At 46.1% G+C, this 22091-nt stretch overlaps 1 protein-coding gene across 5 annotated transcripts in view; it reads right to left on the bottom strand.

The window, feature by feature from the left end:
• Positions 1-3481: 3481 nt before the first annotated feature.
• Znf45 (zinc finger protein 45) overlaps positions 3482-22091 on the bottom strand; it is a 51344-nt gene continuing 32734 nt past the window's right edge. Inside the window, exons 1-7 of one of the 5 annotated variants that reach the window (XM_029555477.1) lie at positions 21093-21161; positions 15290-15419; positions 14367-14503; positions 14206-14278; positions 13077-13126; positions 9169-9295; positions 3482-5000 (exon numbers count right to left, since the gene is read on the bottom strand). In XM_029555477.1, coding sequence (XP_029411337.1) covers positions 3769-5000; positions 9169-9295; positions 13077-13126; positions 14206-14272 — 1476 coding nt within the window. In that variant the 5' untranslated portion in view covers positions 14273-14278; positions 14367-14503; positions 15290-15419; positions 21093-21161 and the 3' untranslated portion in view covers positions 3482-3768. Of the gene's footprint in view, positions 5001-9168; positions 9296-13076; positions 13127-14205; positions 14279-14366; positions 14504-15289; positions 15420-21092; positions 21162-22091 lie in introns of those variants that run through there. The other 4 variants (XM_029555474.1, XM_029555476.1, XM_029555475.1 and 1 more) reach the window with 4 other exon arrangements.

Here is a 22091-nt window from a genome sequence, read left to right as displayed (position 1 = left end):
AACATTCCCTCCTTCCATACCCTAAAGCCCCCATATATAAAGTCCCAGCTCACAACCCGTGGGCGGACATCATTCCCTGACACCTTTCCCTTCCCTGAGGGAAAGGTGCCCTGTGCAAAATAAATCTGTATCCTGCTGAGAATTCCATCTGTGCCTCTGTGCCTCATCCATCCGCTCGTGCTCTCCACCATCCGCCCGCTCTCTCTCCAACATTCCTACCTATCACTTACCAGCCCCAGAAATTTGAAAACTCTTAAAAACCAAGCACGAGGGGCTGGAGAGATGATTCAGTAGTTAAGAGCACTGACTGCTCTTGCAGAGGACCCGGGTTCAATTCCCAGCACCCACATGGCAGCTGTGAATTGTCCTTAACTCCAGTTCCAGAGGATCCAACGCCCTCTTCTGACCTCAGGAACTGCCCAAAATGGAGGCACCTACCTACATACAAGCAATACACTCATACACATAAAAATAACAAATACAATTTAAAACAAACAAAAACAAGCACAGGCTGGGTGTGGTGGTGCACGCCTTTAATCCCAGCACTCCAGAGGCAGAGGCAGGCGGATCTTTGTGAGTTCGAGGCCTGCCTGGTCTACATGGTGAATTCAAGGCCAGCTGGGGCTACAGAAAAGGGAGGAGGGAGGGAGGGAGAGAGAGAGAGACAGAGAGAGAGAGAGAGAGAGAGAGAGAGAGAGAGAGAGAGAGAGAGAGCAAAAACTTGTGAAATGAAAGAAAGAAATGAAAGTAAATGAACTCTAACATCCCAAGTACTGGTGAGAGAACTGGAACTGTCATCTTCAATGGTGAGAATGCAGAATACAGAATGGACAGTCATGGTTTAAAGGTTCTGGTTTTAGTGAAATTAAATATATTTCTTACCATTAATCAACACAGTAATAACTCTAGTTATGAAGGCAAAATAGATTTTAGGTTGATACACAGAATGATATGTAAATGTTCGTGGTTGCTTTGTTCAAATCTGGAGACCCAAACATTCTTCAAGGGGGATGAAGCTCAGTGGTAGAACACTTGCTTAAGGTATGAAGCCCTGCATTTAATCCCTAGCAATACTGGGGCGGGGGGGCTGGGTGAGTTAAAGAATTCTACCATGTGAAAAAGGCTACACACAGTATGATTCCAGTTAGGTCATTTTGGAAAAGGCGAATTATGCAGGCCCAACAGGGGTCAGTGGTTAAGGGCAGCAACTGGGAGAAGACCCTATAACACAGGAGAAAAAAAATTCGGCAGAGGCTACTGAAACTTAAAATGTCTTGACTGAGGTGGGCGTTAACTTACAGTAAAATGTACACTAAACATATGCCAGTTAGAAGAATATAATGAAGTTTACTGTAGATTAAAATTTTTATGTTAATCTATAAAATCCAACTATCTTTTATCTCTGATAGTAGAATCCATACACCAAAACCATCCATCCTGTACCTAGATGAACAGATCCTGCACCTTGAGAACAGATGTAACAAATCTGCAGTATAGAAGCCTTAACACCTGTTTGTATTGCAAGTGGCACTGACTGGAAATTGGCACAGGCATCTTTTTATTAGAAACACTGCATACAGCTGACGTTGGTATGACTAAACAAACGTATACATTTCTCAAAATTCAGGAAGCTATAAATTTGAGATCTTGCATATTTTCTTTTATTTTTTGACAGGGTTTCACTAGTTTGCCCTGGTTGGCCTGTAGTTCACAATGTTAACTAGGCGCACCATCTGCCTCTGCCTCCCAAGTGTTGAGACTGAAGGTGTGCACCACTACACCTAACATGACCTTATTGGGCCCAGAGGGTTGGGAAAATGAGCCTGTGTGTCAAACTTAAATGTCCTTCAAGTCTTAGAGCATACTTCTGGAGACAGTTTTATAGAAACTTTAGATATAAAGTGAATAAAAAAACTTCAAATGACAGCTCTCCTCACAGCTCATTTAACACTTACTGAAGGCATACAATGTCTTGGGTGCTATTAGGCAGGGTAGACTAAGGAACAAAGCCCCTACCTCTTGGAATTTACTTTTTTGTGTGTCTTTTTGAGACAGGGTCTCCCTATAGCCCCAGCTGGCCTGGAACTCACTATGTAGACTAGGCCAGCTTCAAACTCACAGAGATCTACCTGCCTCTGCCTCCCAAGTGCTGGGATTAAAGGTGTGCGCCACCATGCCTGGCAAGGAATTTACTTTCTAGTGCACGGCTTCATAATCTGCCATGCAACCCCTTTTTACCAAAGAAATTTGTACATCCCAGGTATGTAGATATGTACGATAGGTATACAATCCAAACATTTATTACTAAATTAGAAATTTATTTTAAAAGAATTCTTTGGTATATATAATTTTAATTTCAGTAAATGGTAATTTATTAACGACTAAAGCAAACTTGCATAGAATGAGATGGAACAGTCAGTTATGTTTCTGTAAGGAGAGTTACAGCAATGTCAAATCAAATGTTTGAACACACATAACACAGATAAACTGACTGGATATTTAAATACCGAGGAATAAAAGTACAAAAGTACACCCCCCAATAACCCCAATTATACTTCTGTGAGAGCAGAAAATGTTGCATGCAGAGTGAAACACTGCAGTTCATAAGACAGTGTCAAAGCTGAGCAGAGGTGTTTCAGGCCGCACTCATGGGCACTGTGTGGTGTGACTGAGGTGCAAGTGCTCATGCTCTGTGTTTAGAAAAGGCTGCAGGAAAGTCACACAACGCAACATAAGCAAGAGCTGCCGGAAGCACGTGCTTTATTACCCGTTTAATCTTAAAATTTTGGTCACTGGATGTGCAGAAAACTTACACCTCTCCTTAAATGTCTTGTGACCTTCACATTCAGCTATGCAACCCTACATGGGATTGTGTCCCGAGGCTTAAGAAGTTTCCTCTTTGCTGTGCTTGGGTACACCCCTCCAATCCCAGCACTTGGTAGGCAGAGGCAGGCAGATCTCTGTGAGTTCCAGGTCAGTCTGGTCTACATAGTGAGTTCCAAGCTAGGAAGGGCTACATAGTGAGAAAAAAAATCTTTGCTCTCTTGGAACATGTTTGGCCTCTTCTATCCTAGTACTTTTTTTTTTTTTTTTTTTGTCTTTTTGAGACAGGGTCTCCCTGTAGCCCCATCTGGACTGGAACTCGCTACGTAGACCAGGCTGGTCTAGAACTCACAGAGATCCACTTACCTCTGCCTCCTTAGTGCTGGGACTAAAGGTGTGCGCCACCACGCCCAGACATCCCAGTACTTTTATTAACTCCAGATAAGATTCAACTTTCCTGAGGCTATTGTGTGCATGTGTTAAAGGTGAAGGATCTGGGGTTGGAGAGATGGCTCAGACAGTAAGAGCACTGGCTACTCTTTCAGAGGACCCTGGTTTGCTTCCCAGCACACATATGGTGGCTAACAACTGCCTGAAATACAACTGTCTATAACTCCAGTTCCAGGGGACCTAATGCCCCCTTCTGGCCTCCATGGACATTGTACAAACGTGGGGCACTTACATACATGTAGGCAAAACACTCATACACACATAAAATAACAATAAATAAACCAAAACCATTTTTTTAAAGGTTAAGATTCGGAATGAAGTCTGCATAGCTTCAAATTACAAGGCTTCTCTGCTGTGTGGTCTCCCAACTACTTGACATGCTGAGCTCTAGTTAAAATACTGACCCTTTTATAACACAACTCCTTTGTCTCTTACGATAGCTATAATACTGGGATATTTCAGTATCCATTTGAAATATCAATTCATAAAATCAGTTTACACAGTTTGTTTCCTGTATGAATCCTCCGAAGGAAGGTCCTTGTGACCCTCATCGTCAGTATGGACTCGCTGATGAATAATGAGACTTGAGCTCCAGCTGAAGCCTTTCCCACACTCCTCACATTTGTATGGTTTCTCTCCAGTGTGGATTCTGTGGTGGTCATGAAGGTAGGACCTCTGACGGAAGCGCTTTCCACACACATCACATCGGTATGGTTTTTCTCCTGTGTGGACTCCACGATGAGCAAGAAAATTTGAGGCCCGACAGAAGCCCTTCCCGCACTCCTCACACTGATATGGTCTCTCTCCAGTGTGAGACCTCTGGTGGGCTTGGAGGTGTGAGTCTACAGTGAAGCCTTTCCCACACTCTGCACACTGATAGGGTTTTTCTTCACTGTGGACTCTCTGATGCACTTGGAGAATTGAGACTCTACTGAAGGCTTTCCCGCACTTCTCACATTTATAGGGCTTCTCTCCTGTATGGATTCTACAATGAACATTAAGATCTGAACTCCGACTGAAGCCCTTCCCACAGGTACCACATTTGTAGGGTTTCTCTCCAGTGTGGCCTCTTTGATGGGCCAGAAGATGTGAGGCCTGGCTGAAGCCCTTCCCACACTCCTCACATACATAGGGCTTCTCTCCTGTGTGGACTCTTACGTGATTGTTAAACTCTGAGCTATGACAGAAGCTCTTCCAACAAGCACCACACTGATAGGGCTTATTTCCAGTGTGGCCCCTCTGGTGGTCCAGAAGAGTTGAGGCCCGAGTAAAGCCCTTTCCACACTCCTCACATTTGTATGGCTTCTCCCCAGTGTGCCTTACCTGATGGGCTTGAAGACCTGATAACCGACAAAAGGAGTTGTCACACTCCTCACATTTGTACCGCTTCTCTCCTGCACGGGCTTGCCAGGTAACCTGGAGGTGTGAGTCCCAAGAGGAAGAGTTCTCACTTTCTTCCTTTCTGCAAGGTTGTTTACTACCATTGACTCTGTGGTGGACTTGAAGACATGACTTCTGACTGAAATCTTTACTGAATTCTTCTTCATACCATATATCATTATGCCCCAACTGAGATCCAGTTTCTCCAACATTTACCATGGAATCGTTACCCATGCTTAACTCCCTTGTAATATGTTGCCAGATTTGTGAACAGAAAAATTCCTCATGTGACGGATGCCTCAATCCTACTTCATGAAGAGACCCCATCTCATTTAGATTCTTGTCTCCTAAAAGTACAGAGAGAATTTCAAGAAGGGGAATGTGTTCACTGATGTCTAAATTATATAGTTAACCCCACGGCCTAAGGTTCACCGAAGCACAGACAGGTTCTATCTCCATTGACCATCATGTATTTTGTTATCTCACCTACAAGTCCTAGAAGTCAAGGGACAGGGCAGCAGGCTCCCACTCACTCCATGTTAATGAGACCAATTTAGAGTTCTACAAAGTCTCATAAATAAGTGGCAAGTTTAAAATCTGGGTGTCTCCAAAGTAAGAAAAAGAATTCCATAAAAAAAAAAAAAAAACAGAGGATGGACAATCTTTGATGATTCCTACCTATCTGAATCATACAATTGTGCCCATCTTATTATAGGGACTTGCTTGGCTTATAAAGGAAAGATCACCAAATCCCACTGAATTTCTGGCATCTTTTTTTGTCTGTATGTTTGAGATAGGGTCTTATGTATCCCAGGTTGGCCTTCATTAACGCCTGATCATCCTGCCTCCACTTCACCCATGCTGGGATTACAGGTGTGTGCTAGTACACTATGGTTGTTTGTTTTGTTTTGTTGGGCAGTGCTGGGGACTGAACCTGGGGATTGGCCTTGCACATGCTAGTCAGCTGCAATGCCACCAAGCTCCATCCTCCACCTTTTATTTCACTTTTTCAGCATCTCCTGGTTTGCTCAGATTTGCTTAGAAATTCAGATTTGTTCAGGAATTACAGGCCTATATCAACAACAGGTCTAGTTGAATTTGTAGCATCTTATCTTTTAAAAAGTTCAAGACCGTTTGAAGATGGAAACTGAGCCACTTATGGTGGCACATGGCCATGAGTCCATGTTTAGGAGCAAAAGCAGGAGGACTACTGAAGTCTGAGGCAAGCCTGGTTCACATAGTTGGCTTCAGGCCAGCCATGGGCTACATAGTGAACTGAAGGCCAGCCAAAGGCGACACAGTGAGAAGCCAGGCTTGGTGGCACATGCCTTTAATCCCAGCACTCAGGTGTCAGAAGCAGGTGAATCTGTGAGATTGAAGCCAGTCTGGTCTACACGGTGAGCTCCAGGCCAGCTGGGGTTACAAGGCAACCCCTTCACCAGACACCAAACCAGACACCAGACTGGACCAGACCTGACTGAGCCAGACACCAGAACAGACCAGACCAGACCAGACCAGACCAGACAAGACACCAGACCAGACCAGACACCAGACACCAGACCAGACCAGACCAGACACCAGGCCAGACCAGACCAGACCAGACACCAGACCAACCAGACAAGACCAGACCCCAGACTAGACCAGACCAGACCAGATCAAAAAATCTGGGTATCACAAGTTCAAGGCCAGCCTCAGTTACATAGTAAATTTGAGGCCAGCTTGAACTATTTAGACTCTGTCTCAAAAACAAAAACAAAACAGAAACACAAAACACAAAAAGAAGGGAATGAGCTTATTAGGAGAAGAGAAAATCTTAGTGGTTGCTGAAGATGTAAATGATTACAAGGCAGGTTTTTTCGTTTTGTTTTGTTTTTGTTTTTTTGTCTGTTTCTTTTTTTGTTTTTGAGACAGGGTCTCCCTGTAGCCCCAGCTGTACCAGATCTCACTCACTACGTAGATCAGGCTGGCCTTGATCTCACAGAGATCCACCTGCTTCTGCCTCCCGAGTGCTGGGATTAAAAGTATGCACCACCATGTCCAGCCAAGAGGCAGTTTTAGCTACCATGATTTCACCTTGGTTTTTGGAAGCAGAAGAACCTTGAGGTCAACACAATGCATGTGTAGAGTGGCAGAGCACAGCACGCTTTCCTCATATCCAATCACTTAATTATCATACTTTTAAACATACTCTCTGAAATTTTTTTTCTAATTTTAACTTTGGTTTTTAAAAATGACCTTCATGGGGGCTAGAGAGGTGGCTCAGCATAAGAACACATACTGCTCTTGCAGAGGACCTGAGTTCAGTTCAGTGCCCACACTGGCTGGCTCACAACTGACTGTGACCCCAGCTTCCAGGGCACCAGCACTCACATGCACGTACCCACACACATACACATAATTAAAAATAGTAGCCAGGTGTGGTGGCACACACCTTTAATCCCAGCACTTAGAAGGCAGAGGCAAGCAGACTTCTCTGAGTTCAAGGCCAGGCTGGTCTACACAGCAAGTTCCAGGTCAGCCAGAGCTACACAATGAGACTCTATCTCAAAAAAAAAATTAATTAAAATAATAAATCTCCAGACCTTCAGGGCTGGAGAGATGGCTCAGTGGTTAAGAGCACTCACTGACTGTTCTTGCAGAGGACCTGGGTTCAATTTCTAGCACCCACATGGCAGCTAACAACCACTGTCTGTAACTCCCATTCTAGGAGATCTGACACTTGCTTCTGGCCTCCATGGCATTGTACCTATGGTGCACTTACATACATGCAGGCACAACACATAAAAACATAAAAATAAGTAAAAAAAAAATTTAATGACCTTCAAAGTACACAATAAAAAAGAAAAAGAGAAAAGAAAAATACATATGCTTCTTAGGAATCTTTACCTAGAAGCTGCATCCTCTTATAAGAAGTTTCTGGAAAACAATTTCTATACTGCATGGCCATCTGAACCATGGCCCCGGCATAATCCAGACAGGTAGTGAACACAGCACTTTAGACAACACTCAAAATCTTTATTTTAGGACAAAGTCTCAATATGTGGCCCTGGCTGGACTTGAACTCACAGAGATGCACTTGTCTCAGCCTCCCTAGTAGGGTTAGTGCCTTATAAAGAAAGAAGCCTGAGAGAGGCTCCTGGGTCTCTGAAGGGAGTTTGGTTCCCAGAACCCATATTGGTCTGGTCACAACTGTCTATAACTCCAAGTCCAGGGGATCTGATATCCTCTTCTGGCCTCCACAGGCACTGGTCTGGTACTTGTATGTACATACCCACACATGGACTCACACTCATACAAGTAACATAATGAAAAATTTGAGTTCCATCTCTGGGACCCACATGGTAGGAGAGAACTAACTCCCACAAGCTGTCTTCTGACCTCCACATGTGCACTGTGGCATACTCGCACGCACGCACGCACGCACACTTATATGCATACACAAATAGATAAGCAAAAACCATGAGTAGCCCCAAATTCCTACAGGTTCCTACTCTCACTGCATCATCCTCAAGACATGAGTACTGGGCTGGTGAGATGGCTCAGTGGGTAAAGTGCCTGCTGCCCAAGCACAAGGACCTGAGTTCAGATCCTGAGAACCAATGTAAAAATTAGGTATGGTGGAATGCACCCAAACCCCAGTGCTGGGTGAGGACAGAGACAGGAGAATCAAAAAACAAACGACCCAGAGCTGGACAGAGGGCTCAGTGATGAAGAGCTGCTCTTGCTGAGGACCCAGGTTCCATTCCCAACCCCCACATGGTGGCTAACTCCTGTTCCAGGGGACCCAACATCCTCTTCTGGACTCTTCAGACATTACATGACATGAATGCACTTACATACATGTAGGCAAAACACTCATACACATAAAATAGAAATAAAAATTTAAAAATTGGGTCAGGGAGCTGGTTTCCTGGGAAAAAGTTCCTGCTGCCAAGCCTGATGACCTGAGTTTGATCCCCAGGACCCACATGATGGAAGGAGTGAACTGAACCCCACACACTGTCCTCTGACATCCATGCAAACACACATACATAATAAATTTCCATTTAAAAATATTTATTATTTTTATTTTATGTGTATGAATGTTTTGCCTACATGTACGTAAGTGCACCACATGCATTCAATGTCCACAGAGGCCAGAAGAGGGCATCAGAGCCCTGGAACTGCAGTTATACACGATTATGTGGGTGCTCTGGAAAAACAGCCACTGTTCTTAACTGCTAGGCCATTTCTCCACCCCCTAAATTTCTTAATGTAAAAAAAAAAATCCATACATTTGTTAAATGTGTACCATGTATGACCTAGTGACTGGAGATAATTACAATTTGAGAAAGGCCATAGCATTGTGCTGTCCATTTGTAGTTAATTCACACATCAGGGGAGAAACACTAGAAAAATATCAACCCTGTCTTTTACAATGACTCAGACCTTGAGACCCCTGCAAGAGTTCCCGGCATGCCCAGAGCCATAGAGACGCCACGGGAGCTGCTCATCAGCTATGCTGCCCGTTCTCACCCACTGTGAGAATGTTCCTGAAGTTCTCCAGCATCACGTCTCGATACAGCATCCTCTGCGCAGTGTCCAGCAGCCGCAGTTCTTCCTCGCTGAAGACCACGGCCACGTCCCTAAATGTCACCGCCTCCTACAACATCAAACACACTCCACCTAAATCTTGCAACTAAGGCCTGCTGGAAGAGGGGCGGCTCTGAGGCTGGGGATGTGGTTCAAGTGACGGGGTGCCTGCCTGGAAGCACAAAACCCTGGGATCCACCCTCGGCACTACACAGTGGGTGCTGAATTATGCCTGCAATCCCAGCAGTTGGGTGGCTGCTAATTGGAGGACATACTGAGTTTCAGACAGTACAGGACCCTATCTCAAAAACAAAAACCACAAAAGAACAACCTTTGATACAGACAGAGCTCCACTGTCTATTTTCTTATAAGTGAAAACCACAATATCAAAGAACAAGCAACTTTCAAATGTACAAGGCAGATTTTCATGCTGTTAGTCCCAGCACTCAGGAGACAAAGACAGGAGGATCTCTGAGTTAAGAGACCAGCCTGATCTCCACAGTGAAACTTTGTCTCCAAATAAATAAACAAACAACAACAAAAAAAAAACCTTGATTCTTCATGCCATAGATAACACTGAAATATAAGCTATACAAAAAATCTGGTCCAGTGAGATGGCTCAGCGGGTAAAGGTATCTGCTGCCAATCCTGACAACCGGAGCTCGATAGCCAGCACCCACACAGTGAAGGAGAGAACTGACCCCAGCAGGTTGCCCTCCGACCTCCACATGTGCACCATGCCTTTCTCTCTCTTTCTCTCCATCTTTCTCTTTAACACACACACAAAATAAGTGTAAAAAATAATAAAATCTTAATTTAGTGAGCGAAAAACAACTTGTAGTTATTTGTATTTACTTAACGATTAGTAAAACAGTATTTTCCATGTCTATACTTAACCATGCTTACTTTCCATATTTTTAACATTTTGAGACAGTTCCACAGCTCAAGCTGGTCTCAAACTTGCTATGTAGTCAGGGATGACCCTGAACTTCTGATCCTCTGCTTCCCAAGTGCTGGGATTACAGGTGTGCAGCACCACGCCTGGCTTACACAGGGTCGGGGATGGAACCTAGGGCTCCGGGCATGCTGGGCGAGGACTCTACCCACCAAGCCATGCCCCAGCCCCAGGTTTACTTCTCTTTGCTGCTTTGCCTGTCCTCTTCCTAATATTTTGATTAGTGTTTGTGAAATTTCTACTTACCATCTTAAGCTTTTGGGATGTTTGTTCTGCAGGGCTGGGGATCAAACTGGGGCTTTGCAGGCGCTAGGCAAGTGCTCTGGCCCTCGGCTATTTCCAGTTCGTTTCCACTTTTTAGCATTTACACAATAAATGCTTTCACGAACCGTGTTTTGCCTTTGCTCTTGCCTAGCCTTGTGTGTGGAAGTGCCCCAACCTGAACGCTGCTGGCATCTGGGGCCAGATACGCCCTGGCTGTGGGCATACTGTGCACTATGGGATGCTCACCAGCATTCCTGGCTTCCACCCTCTACACACCATAGGACTCCGAGTTGTGGCGAAGATCTGTTTCCAGGTGTTGCCTGGGAGTGAAATGGCTCTCGGTTTAGAATCGTGATGGGCAAGCACTGCTTTGACTTCCATCAAAACGGCTGCCCGTATGTGCAGGAGGATGAACATGAGAGTGCAGGTAGATGTGGAGGCTAGAAGACAGCACTGGGTGCCATCCTCAGTGCCATTCAACTCTGTATTCTTTTGTTGAGACAAGGTCCCTCACAGGCTTGGAACTCACTAAGAAGGCCAAGCTGGCCAATAAGCAAACCTCGGCTCTCCTCCTGTCTCTACCTCCTGGGCACTGGGATTACAAGAGTGTGCCACCACACTCAGCATTTTAAAAGAAGAGATTTGCTTTTAATTACATGGATATATGTTGGGTATGTGCACATGTATGTGGGTGTCTGCAGAAGCCAGAGGTGTTATATCCTCTGGAACAGGAGTTACAGGTGGTTGTGAGCTGCCCAATGTGGTGCCAAGGAACTGAACTCAGGTCCTCTGATTGAGCCCCAGTACTGTTGTTCACATGGGTTCTGGGACTCAAATTCGCCCTTGTGTTTGTGAGGCAAGCATTTCATCAACTGAGTTATCTCCCCAGTCCCTGTGGGAACTCCTCTTATGGAAACTTCATTTACAGAGCCCTCAGCATTCAGGTGCCCTAGACGAACAACCGTAATCCCAGACAAGGCTCCACTGAAAAGGAAACCAGGAAGGAACACCACTGTCTCAGGCAGCCTCCACCCCCAGGACAAGCTACACAGTCATACACATAGACCTGATATGTCCAAACTGTGACATGCAGGCCACAAGGCAGAGGACAATTACGATGCAGGCCCCTTATGTAAGATTCTTTTGTGTGTAACTTTTTTCTTTTCCTGACAATCTAACTTATTGCAAAGATAATCACATTTAATTACACAGTACTAGTGGTCACAGGAACTAATATCACCCCCATTTTGATATTAAATATTGACAACTTGAGACTCGTGCACTGGAATTGCCACATAAACAACAAAAAACATTAATAAAAGCCTAGCATGGAGAAGCAATGGCTCCACCTCGGCATTGGGGGCAGAGGATGAGTGTCTCAACTTTTTTCATAATTCATCACGCTGTTCCTAAGTGTGAACTCTATAGATGACACAGTGTCAGAAGGCTGGACACATTTGGCCTTATGTCTTCCGGGTACAGGAACCTTTTGTCTATCCCACATGTTTATCCAAGTAAAACAACATAGGATCCCCCTTGAAAAAAATTTGTGTGTTGTGTGTGTGCATGCACACATGCATGCATGCATGCGCATTCGCATGTTTGCCGAGGCCAGAAGAGGGTATTGAATCCCTTGGAGTTGGATTTACATGCAGTTGTGAGCTGGATGCCCAATGTGGGTGCTGGGAACCAAACCCAGGTCCTCTGCAAGAGCAGCAGAACTCCTAACTGCAGAGCCATCTCTCCAGCCCCATTATAATTGTATCCATTACAGGATTCTCCCCCCACTGAGAAAGAGTCTCACTGTGTAGTTCAGGCTGGCTTACACCTCACTATGTAGACCAGGGTAACCTGGAATGCAGAGAGAGTCACCTGCCTCTGCCTCACAAGTGCTGGGATTAAAGGCGTGTGCCACCACGCCCAGCTCCACTAGACTTTTAAATTTAAATGCATTATTACTTAAATGAAACAAATTATTGGAATGAATGCAAACATATAAATCAGTAATGAAACACACCAGGGTTTGACTGAGCTATGGGTAAGAAACCCTGCTCTTTTTCCTCTTCTTCCTCCCTTCTTTCTCTCCCTCTGCCCTGGAGCTGGAGTTATTGATGGTTGTTAGCTTCCCTGTGGGTGCTGGGAACCAAACCTGGTCCTATGGAAGAGCAGCCAGTGCTCTTAACACTAAGCCATCTCTCCAGCCCCATCATCCAATTATTTCTAGATTTGTTCTGTTTTATTCCCCAATGATAAAGTGATAAAATAAACAAACAAATTAAGCTACACTGACATACAAGGTAACAAACACCTGGCTCCCAAGAACTCCTCAAACGCCAACAATTCTCCTTCATACTTCTGAAGAGGAAGTAAGATGTGTGGAATCTTTGAGCAAAAGAGACGACAATTTAAAATCTAAAAAGTCAGGGGCGGTGAGAAGGCTCAGCGGGTAAAAGCTCTTGTTGCCTGCCCTGGTCATCTGAGCTGTATCCCCAGGACCCACATGGTGGAAGGAGAGATCTGACTACAGCAAGTTGTCCTCACCTCCACATACAGACCATGGCACATGCATGCCCCTCAAGCCCAAATAAATCAATTTACAAATAAATGAAATCTAGAAGTGCAGCCAGCTCACCTTGACCCTGGTCATCCTGTCCTCCTGGGTAATGGCGGAGTCTTGGGAAGCTGTAAGGGGAAAAAAAGAGAAAAGCCGTGAGCCTGGTCATGGATGTCACCAGCTCACATGGCTGCTTTCTGTGGACAGCAATGGCACCCCTGCCTTGGGGGGGCTTGATGACAGTGAGGAGGCTGGATTCAGTTACCACCCATCCCTGCAGAGAAGAGCCCTGGCCAGGAGTGACCTGTCATCCACACAGTGCCTCAAACACAATCTCTGAACCTGACTCTGATACCAGGGCAGCAGAAACCGGCAGTAAAGTACTCTAGGAGTCAGACTACATGGATGACAAGCATTCCAAAAATACAAGGCTGTGAAATTTACCGAGCCAACAGGAGAGCTGCTAGAAGATGTTACCATGGAGATGAAGGCCATTTAATAAAGCCTGCGTCTCCGTAAGGTGTTTTTTTTTTTTTGGTCTTTTTGAGACAGGGTCTCCCTGTAGCCCCAGCTATCCTGGAACTCACTATGTAGACCAGGCTGGCCTTCAACTCAGAGCTATCCACCTGCCTCTGCCTCCCGAGTGCTGGGATTAAAGGTGTGTGCCACCATACCTGGCTTTGTAAGATTTATTTAGTCACAATTTGATGATCAGAGGAATTGGAGTGAACAAGTTGCAATAATCATCACCAGCATAATAAAAACCCCACAAAGCTGAGCACGGCAGCATGTTCTCTTGGGAGAGGCTAATGTAGAAGGATTGCCACCAGTTCAAGAGCAGCCTAGGATACACAGTGAGATCCTACCTCAAAAATTATTATAAACACGGGCTAGAGAGATGGCTCAGCGGTTAAGAACACTGACTGTTCTTGCACAAGGCCCCAGGTTCAAATCTCAGCACCCACATGGCAGCTAACAACTGTCCATAACTCCAGTTCCAGGAGATCCAACAGCCTCTTCTGTCCTCTGTGGTCATTGCACAACAGGGGTGCACTTACCTCCATGCAGGCAATACACGCATACATAGAAGATAAAAATAAATAAAATATTTTTAAAAAATCATTATAAACGCAACTAACACACTGCAGCTTGACACCCAGGGGTCCTGAGAAGCGCTTGCCTAGTTTTGAGCTGGTCCCTCACATACCTGGGAAGAAGCTGCTGTTTTGCCGGTTGTGTGACTTTGGTTCATCCACCTGAACCGCTGTGTGCATCCTTAGCTGTAAAAAGGACGAAAACAAAATGTCAGCCCTGGAATTATCATGGGGAATAAATGAGCACATGCATGCAGGGCCCTTGAGGAAGTACCTGTCATCTTAGGGCATCTCACTAACCAATATGACAGTTGTCCTACCCACCAGGCAGGTGAGGTGGGAGGCAGGCATGGTCCTGAGCCCAGCTCTCACACTGGAGCCAGTATTCCAAGCCTGGTCTCTCTGTGGCTTCTGAAGACAAAAACAGACAGAGGGGAGTCACAGATAAATGGACACCTGACAGAAAGGAGTAAGAGCCAGACCAAAGGGGAGTGGGCTCAGGCTTCGTGTTTATTTGAGACAAGGTATCACACAGCCCAGGTTGGCTTGAAACTCATTATGTAGCTGAGAATGACCTGGAACTTCTGATCCTCCTACCTCTGCTTCCTAAATGCTGGCACGGCAGGAGAGCACCTGCCCCCACCATCTCTGCTTTTCCTGTCCATCTTCTGTAGACAAATGCCTTTGAGCAAGATCAAGGAGATCTTGAGCAAAAGCCTGTTTGGATTTTGAATTTTATTTAATTTAAATTACATTTATGGGGTGGGAGAGAGGGCTCAGTGGTTAAGAGCATTGGCTGTTGGTGCAGAGGTTTGGTTCCCAGCACCCTCATGGCACCTAACAACTGTTTATGACTCTAGCTCCAGGGGATCCAATGCCCTCTTCTGGCCTCCACTGGCATTATACACACCTATGCACTTATATACATGCAGGCAAAACACATATACACACAAATTTTTTAAAAAATTTAAATTTTAATTAAATTACATTTATTTTGTGTGTGTTTGTGTGTGTGTGTGTGTGTGTGTGTGAGAGAGAGAGAGAGAGAGAGAGAGAGAGAGAGAGAGAGAGAGAGAAAGACAGAGGCGAGAGAGAGAGAGAGAGAGAGAGAGAGAGAGAGAGAGAGAGAGAGAATGCCACAGAGAAGAATGTGTAGTGAGGTCAGAAGACAACTTCCAGGAGCTGGTTTTCTCATACCATCATTTGGGTCCTGGGGATCGAACTCAGGTTGTCAGGCTTGGCCACAAGCACTAAACCATCTTGCTTCAATTTTGAAAAACATCATCTTCGTGAGGTTCTTTCTGTTCTTCAAAGTCTACACAGATGCCTGTTACAGAGAATGTGTCCATCAAAATACTGGGAATTACATGAATGTGGCTGTCTACACAATTAGGGAGAAACAGAGGGGCAGGAAGGCAGATTCAGACAGGAATACAAATCCCAAAGTCAGCAGGAAAGGAGCCCGAGCTACGAAGGCAAGAGATGTGTGTTGTTCACCCCAGCAGTGAGGGAAGAGCTGGGACCAGAAAGACTCCCAGGAGGCCACAAGACACCCAGCCTGTCTTCACCCACACCAGCACCCTGGACAGCCCCCCTGGTCCCCAGCTGGCAAGCTGGCATCAAAGGGATCTCACCCATTCCTCGCCACTCTGGTTCTTTTCTCTTCGAACTTTCTGGCACCCCACCAGGGGTTTTCCTTAGGTATATTCACTGTGTCTGTCCCTAGGAGTTCTGTTTCCCACTGGACCCTCACAGCTAGTAGCTGCTGCAAGCACATGCAGGACCCAAGCGGGTGAGGGATGGTTGTGCTAATGGCCTGTGGACAGCTGATGAACAAATTGTGTATGTGCGGGCCTTGCACATCCATTCAACATACATGCACACAGTCCACTCTGCCATCCAAGGACCACAGCCAGGGGTGACAGGGCAGTGAAGAAGGCAGGCAGACCCTGGCCTCACAGTGCCATTGCAAGGGGTACAAGAGCATCTCAAAAAATATGGTACACAGCAAAGAATGCTTTTAAAAACAATGTGGGAAAATTCCTCTAATTCCGAAGGCTAAGGCAAGAGGGTCACAAGTTCAAGGCCAGCCTGACCTACAAAGTCAGTTTGCAGTTAGCCAGGGCTGAATGTTTCTCAAAACAAGGAAAAAAACAAACAAGGGCTGGGGATGTAACTAGGTGGGAGTTCAATCCCTAGTACCACAGAAAGAGAGAGGCAGAGAGGGAAGGAGAAAAAAAGAGAGGAGAAATAGAGAGGACGGCCAAAAGGGCAGACCGAGTGACAGAGGAGAGAGTGTGAGGGGTGGGAAGAACAAGATGTTTCTCGTGAAGATGCTCTTGTTTGAGCAGAGACTTGAACCAAGGGGGGAAACCAGCATATCTGATATCTGAAGACCTATATGTAACGCAGCCAGAAAGGAGCAGAAAACACATTTTAAAAGCTACAAGTAGACTCAAAAAGAGATGGGGGCAGAATGAGGCACATCCCAGGCAGCTGGTCTCAGAGCCCAGGTCCTGCTGGATCCCATGACTGAATGCTTCTGGTGGAACATGTGAGGAATCTTATCACACAGAACAACTATCTTTCTGACCATGGGCTTCTATACTGATCTCGAGATTCTGAACCCAAGATGTGACAAGAGGGAAAGAAAACAACTGGAAAGCCAAATGGCAGCCCAGCTAGAAACACGACTCCAGCCCTCTCCATTTTATTAAGAATCTCAATGCTTCTATACCGATCCCAAAATTCTGAACTCGGGCCTCGGCAAGTAAGAGGGATAACAATTTAAGATCATCAGGCTTGGTGGCAAATGACTTTACCCACTGAACCATCTTGTGGCCCCTCTTCCCCTGTTTAAGCCTAAAGCTCGTGTCTGCATCTTGAAGTCAGACTAGGGGTCACTGGATCCTCCATCTGTAACTTCCAGGGTGGCCACTTCGGTTTACTCTCCTTTCTCCACCCGGCATTACTACTCTTCTCTTTAATGGAGGTACTGGGGCAGGAGGCTGAGCTCAGACTGCAGGGGTTGACTAAGGACTTCAGCAGTCCTGCGCCTGAGAACATATCCATATCCAGGAAGCTCTGAACACAGGCTGCAGGGAGGGCTGCCCAAGTTCCAGAACTAACTTAAACCCTCACTTTTCTTCCCTGTCTCAAGCCCCTCATCATTAAAACAGGGAAAATAAGCCAGGTGTGGTGGCTTATGCTTTTAATCCCAGTATTTGGGAGGCAGAAGCAGGTAGATCTCTGTGAGACTCAGGCCAGCCTGGTCTACAAAGCAAGTCTCAGGCTAGCCAGGAAAAAAAAATTAAATTGGTTTTATTTTATTTTAATTAATTTATTTATTTTTTGTCTTTTTGAGACAGGGTCTCCTTGTAGCCCCAGCTGTCCTGTATTTTTCCTACATGTCTGTAAGTGTACCCATGTTGTGCAATGCCTGAAGAGGCCAGACTAGGACATCAGAATTCCCTGGAACTGGAGTTACAGTTGCTAACCATCATGTGGACACTGGGAACAAAATCCAGGTCCTCTGCAAGAGCAGCCTGAGGGCTTAACCACTGAGCCTTCTCCCCAGACCCCCAAGGCTTTCAGTTCTACTCTAAGAGTGAGGATTAAAAAAATTAAAAGAAGGGGGCTGGAGAGATGGCTTAGTGGTTAAGAGCACTGGCTGCTCTTGCAAAAGACCTGGGTTCAAATCCTAGCACCCACATGGCAGCTAACAACCATCTGTAACTCCAGTTCTGGGGGAATCTGATACCCTTTTCTGTCCTCTTCAAGCACTGCATGATATAAGTGCACTTACATACATTCAGGAAATACACGCATATACATAAAGAAAAGAAGGACTGGTGTGATGGCTCAGTGGGTAAAGGTACTTGCCGCCAAGCCTGATGACCTGAGTTCCATCCCCAGGGCTCAGATGGTGGAAGGACAGAACTGACTCCTGCAAGTTGTCCTCTGACCTCCACATGCACACTGTGGTACCCATGTGCACACAATAAATAAATGCAATTTTTAAAAATCTTAAACAGTTTTTTGATTGATTGATTGATTGATTGATTGATTGATTATTTGTATGTCCATGTATGTACATGCACAGGCCAGAAGAGGGCATCAGATCCCCTGGAGTTAGAGTTACAGGGAATTGTGAGTTGCCTGGCATGATTCTGGGAATCACTCTCTGCTCCTCTTCAAAAACAAGTGCTCTTAATTGCTCAGTGACTGCTCCGCCCCTCCCCTACCCACTTTTTTTTTTTTTTTTTAAGTTAAAGAAAAGGGGCTGAGGAGATCAGGAATGTGCTTGCCTGTTAAGTGGACCTAAGTTGGGATCCCCAGCACTCATGTAAAAAGCTCGGCATGCCTTGTGTACCTGTAGTCCTTGCACTGAGGAGGCAGAGACAGGAGGATTGCTGGGCTTGCTGGCCAGCCAGTCTGAACAAATTGGTGAGCTCCAGGTTCAGTGAAAGACCCAGTCTCCAAATTCTAGTCTCTACATACATGCACTCACACATACACGGTTTTAGAAAGAGAGAATCGAATGAACTTATAAAAAGTATAGTTATGCCTATTGATGGCACCAAAGCTGTGCTCCCTCAATCGTCCTCCCCATCAGCCTCGCCTGAATCCTAACTGCGGTTTCACAGGGTGCGAAGTTCTATGGAGAAGCAGCTGCCCTGCTTCCTCCTTCCTCTGCCTGGCACCCGTTTTCCAATTGCAAAGTTCGTGTGTCAGCTGGGACACAGGAGGTCAGGTCTGAAGCTGATTCAAGGAAAAGGACAGTGCAAGTCTCCCCCTGCTTACAAACCTATCAGTCCCAGAACTTGTCAGAGGGCAAAACTCTGCCAAGCATGGGAATCCTCTACCCATTGCCCTTCAAAAAGCCCCTTTGAAAACAGAGAACAGGGACTGGAGAGATGGCTCAGCAGTTAAGAGTGCTTACTGCTCTATCAGAGAACCGGAGTTCAGATCCCAGCACCCACCTCTGACAGGTCAAATGGCTTTAACTCCAGCTCCAAGGATCTAATGCACCCATCCAGGCTCTTTGGGCACCCCTGTACACAAGTATGTCCAATGTGCACACACATCAAATTCTTTAAAAGTTTTTTGATATATTTATTTTATGTGTATGAATGTTATGCCTGCATGGGTGTAAGTGCGCCCGTGTCATGCAGTGTCCACAGAGGACAGAGAGGGCATCGGATCCCCTGGAACTGAAGTTATACATGGTTGTTAGCTGCCATGTGGGTGCTGGGATTCAAACTCAGGTCTTCTATAAGAACAGCCAGTGCTCTTAACCACTAAGCCATCTCTGCAGCCCCAAATTAAAATCTTTTAAAAGGGGAAGGGATACTTTTCTTTGAAAGGGACTGTCTCTTCCATTTTCTCAAGCCTGGAGTTGAATAATTGTGAAAAGGCTGGGCCAGCTCTGGGATGCGTTCTGTGTTGTTTGGAATACCAGCCTTCAAGCTTGTGATTAGCCTTGAATTTTACAAAGCAACAGCTTTGAACTGAGTTACTTATTCTAAGTAAAAATGCCAAAATGGAATGATTCCACATCTTGTTTCCACCAAAAAAAAAAAAAAAAAAAAACACCAAACAAACAAACAAAAAAATCCACACCATCTGCCAGAACACCAGAAGGCACAAGCTAATGAATTGAGCTGTGCCAATAAAAGATGTCACCTACCAGGAAACATAACAGATCAAACTGGAAACACCAGACACACAGCTTAGCAGTTACATCAGATGTTACTTTCTCACCAGAGACTATCAAAGGAACACCCAAGACCCGAATGTGGAAGGCATGCTGATGAGCCACCCAGCCACTCCTCAGGAGCCTTGTTCAGGAAAACTGCAGCTGTGAAGTACTCCTGCCTCTGGCCCCAGGTCCAGTGCAGTTCATACTGTCTGTGACCCTCTGCCCACTTCACTGGAAACTGCAAGTCACTGAGACCTACAGTTGACATTCCTGGAGCTGTGGTTTGTAAGACTTCATATCTGGTCCCCTACTTCTCTTCCCTGCACCTGTGTCAGTCCCCTGCCTGTGACTTCAGGAAACCTCTTTGAATACTGGTTTCTTTAAAAAAAAAAAAAAAAAAAAAAACACTTTTTTTTTTTTTATGTGCATGAGTGTATTGCCTGCATGTGTGTAAGTGCACCAGGGTCCTTCAATACACAAGGACAAATCCTCTGGAACTGGAGTTGGAGATAGTCGTTAGCTGCCATTGCGTGCTGGGAATCGAACCCGGGTCCTCTGCAAGAGCAATCAGTACTCTTAACCTCTGAGCCATCTCTCCAGCCCCTTTAACCCTTTCTTTAGCCATTCTGCAACCAGTGTGTGTGTGTAACTGTGTGAGTGTAACATGCTGAGAGCTACCATTGGTAACTAAGATATGAATAAGAGTCTACGATTGCCAATGGCCAGCTAGCAAGTGAATTCGAGATTACTTGGCATATTACAGTCAATGGAACTGTCATCGTTTATGGTTACCGTCATTCAATAATTGTGGAAAGACACAACCCTGTTGGTCCACGTTTCTGCTCTGACAGGCTCTCGCTATCTCTCTCCTTCCATCTCTGTCTCCCAGTCCTTTGCCCCGCCCCCACCAGATGACACTACTCCAATCCACTCCCCCAACAACCCTACAGCATGACCCGCAGCCCCATTTTAAAGTGAAGCAGGGTGTGGGGGTTCACACCTGTCATCCCAGCACTCGGGAGGCTGATGCAGGAGGATGACCCCGAGTGCCTGGCCCCAGGCTGGCCTGCACGCTGAGACCCCCGTCCTAACACAACAAAGAACAGCAACCAGGCCAGGGAGCCGCACTCCCCAGCTCGGCGGGGTGCAGGGAGTCGCAGCGGGTAGCTCCGGGTCCCCGGCCTCCCCGCCCGGAAGCCGACACCTGCGGGACCGTGCCAGCAAAGCCCCACTCCTGCCGCTGCATCGCCCACAACCCAGGGATCAGTCAACGAGGTATTCAGAGAGCAGGAAACTCACCCAGAGACCAGAGAGAAAACAGTGCCCGAAACCACCTGACACACCTCCCAGAATGCTCCAAGTCTCCGCCTCACGGAAGTGCGCGGGACCACATGGAACAGCTGAACTCCGCTTCCCAGAATGCTAGGCGTCCCCTCCTAAGGAGAAGTGCGCCAGACGCCACGGGAACCTGGACTACACTTCCCAGATGCCTGAAGACTCCAGGAGCGTGATGTGGAAGTTGTTGCAACCCCTCCCGTGTCCAGTGTGTGTGTGTGTGTGTGTGTCTGTCTGTCTGTCTGTCTGTCTGTCTGTCTGTCTGTCTCTGTGTGTCTGTGTGTTCCTGTGTGTCTGTGTATGCCTGTGTGTGTCTGTGTGTTTATTTGATCTTCGAGGAGGTTGTTGTAACCTCACATGAGTATGCATCCAGTGTACATGTTTTATTTGATCCGTGAGGGGATTGGGACTGGCCATCACTATGTTGTGCCCAGAGAACGGACCCCCAAGAATAACAACGGAATCCAGAGGGCATGCAAGAACAAAGAGTCTTTATTCGGACTTAAGCTAGGCTCTCAGACCTAACAAACGCAATGGATCTGTGCTGAGAGCCCAGATTGCAGGGGGAGGAAGTCTTTTATAGGTTTTAGACCAAGGGAGGAGGGGAATAACAGAGTTACATCTTGATTGGTCCGAGGAGCCTGCGCGCCAACACACTTTTGAATTGATTGGTTACAAGGGATGCAGTCTTGGGGGTTTCTCATTGGCGGGTGTTACCCTCAGAGCTATGGAATGTGCTGACTGTTATCTGTGAGGCCAGAAGTCTCTGTTCTTACCTTATAAGGTTGCTATATGCCTGGGTTTGCTTGTTCTATAGCCTCCTGGGGTGGGGGGTAGTAGGTGGAGATCACGACATGCCTGGACAGGTCCAGGCTTACCTGAAGCAATTAGTCAAAATGGGGTCAGTGCAGTTTGTCCTCTCAGCCTAGCAATCAAGCGGTTTACAGAAGAGAGAAAGAGCCA

Source organism: Nannospalax galili, unplaced genomic scaffold (genome assembly GCF_000622305.1).
Source record: "Nannospalax galili isolate Female #2095 unplaced genomic scaffold, S.galili_v1.0 scaffold385, whole genome shotgun sequence".
Lineage (NCBI taxonomy): Eukaryota > Metazoa > Chordata > Mammalia > Rodentia > Spalacidae > Nannospalax > Nannospalax galili.
This window is presented reverse-complemented; position numbering and strand designations above follow the sequence as displayed.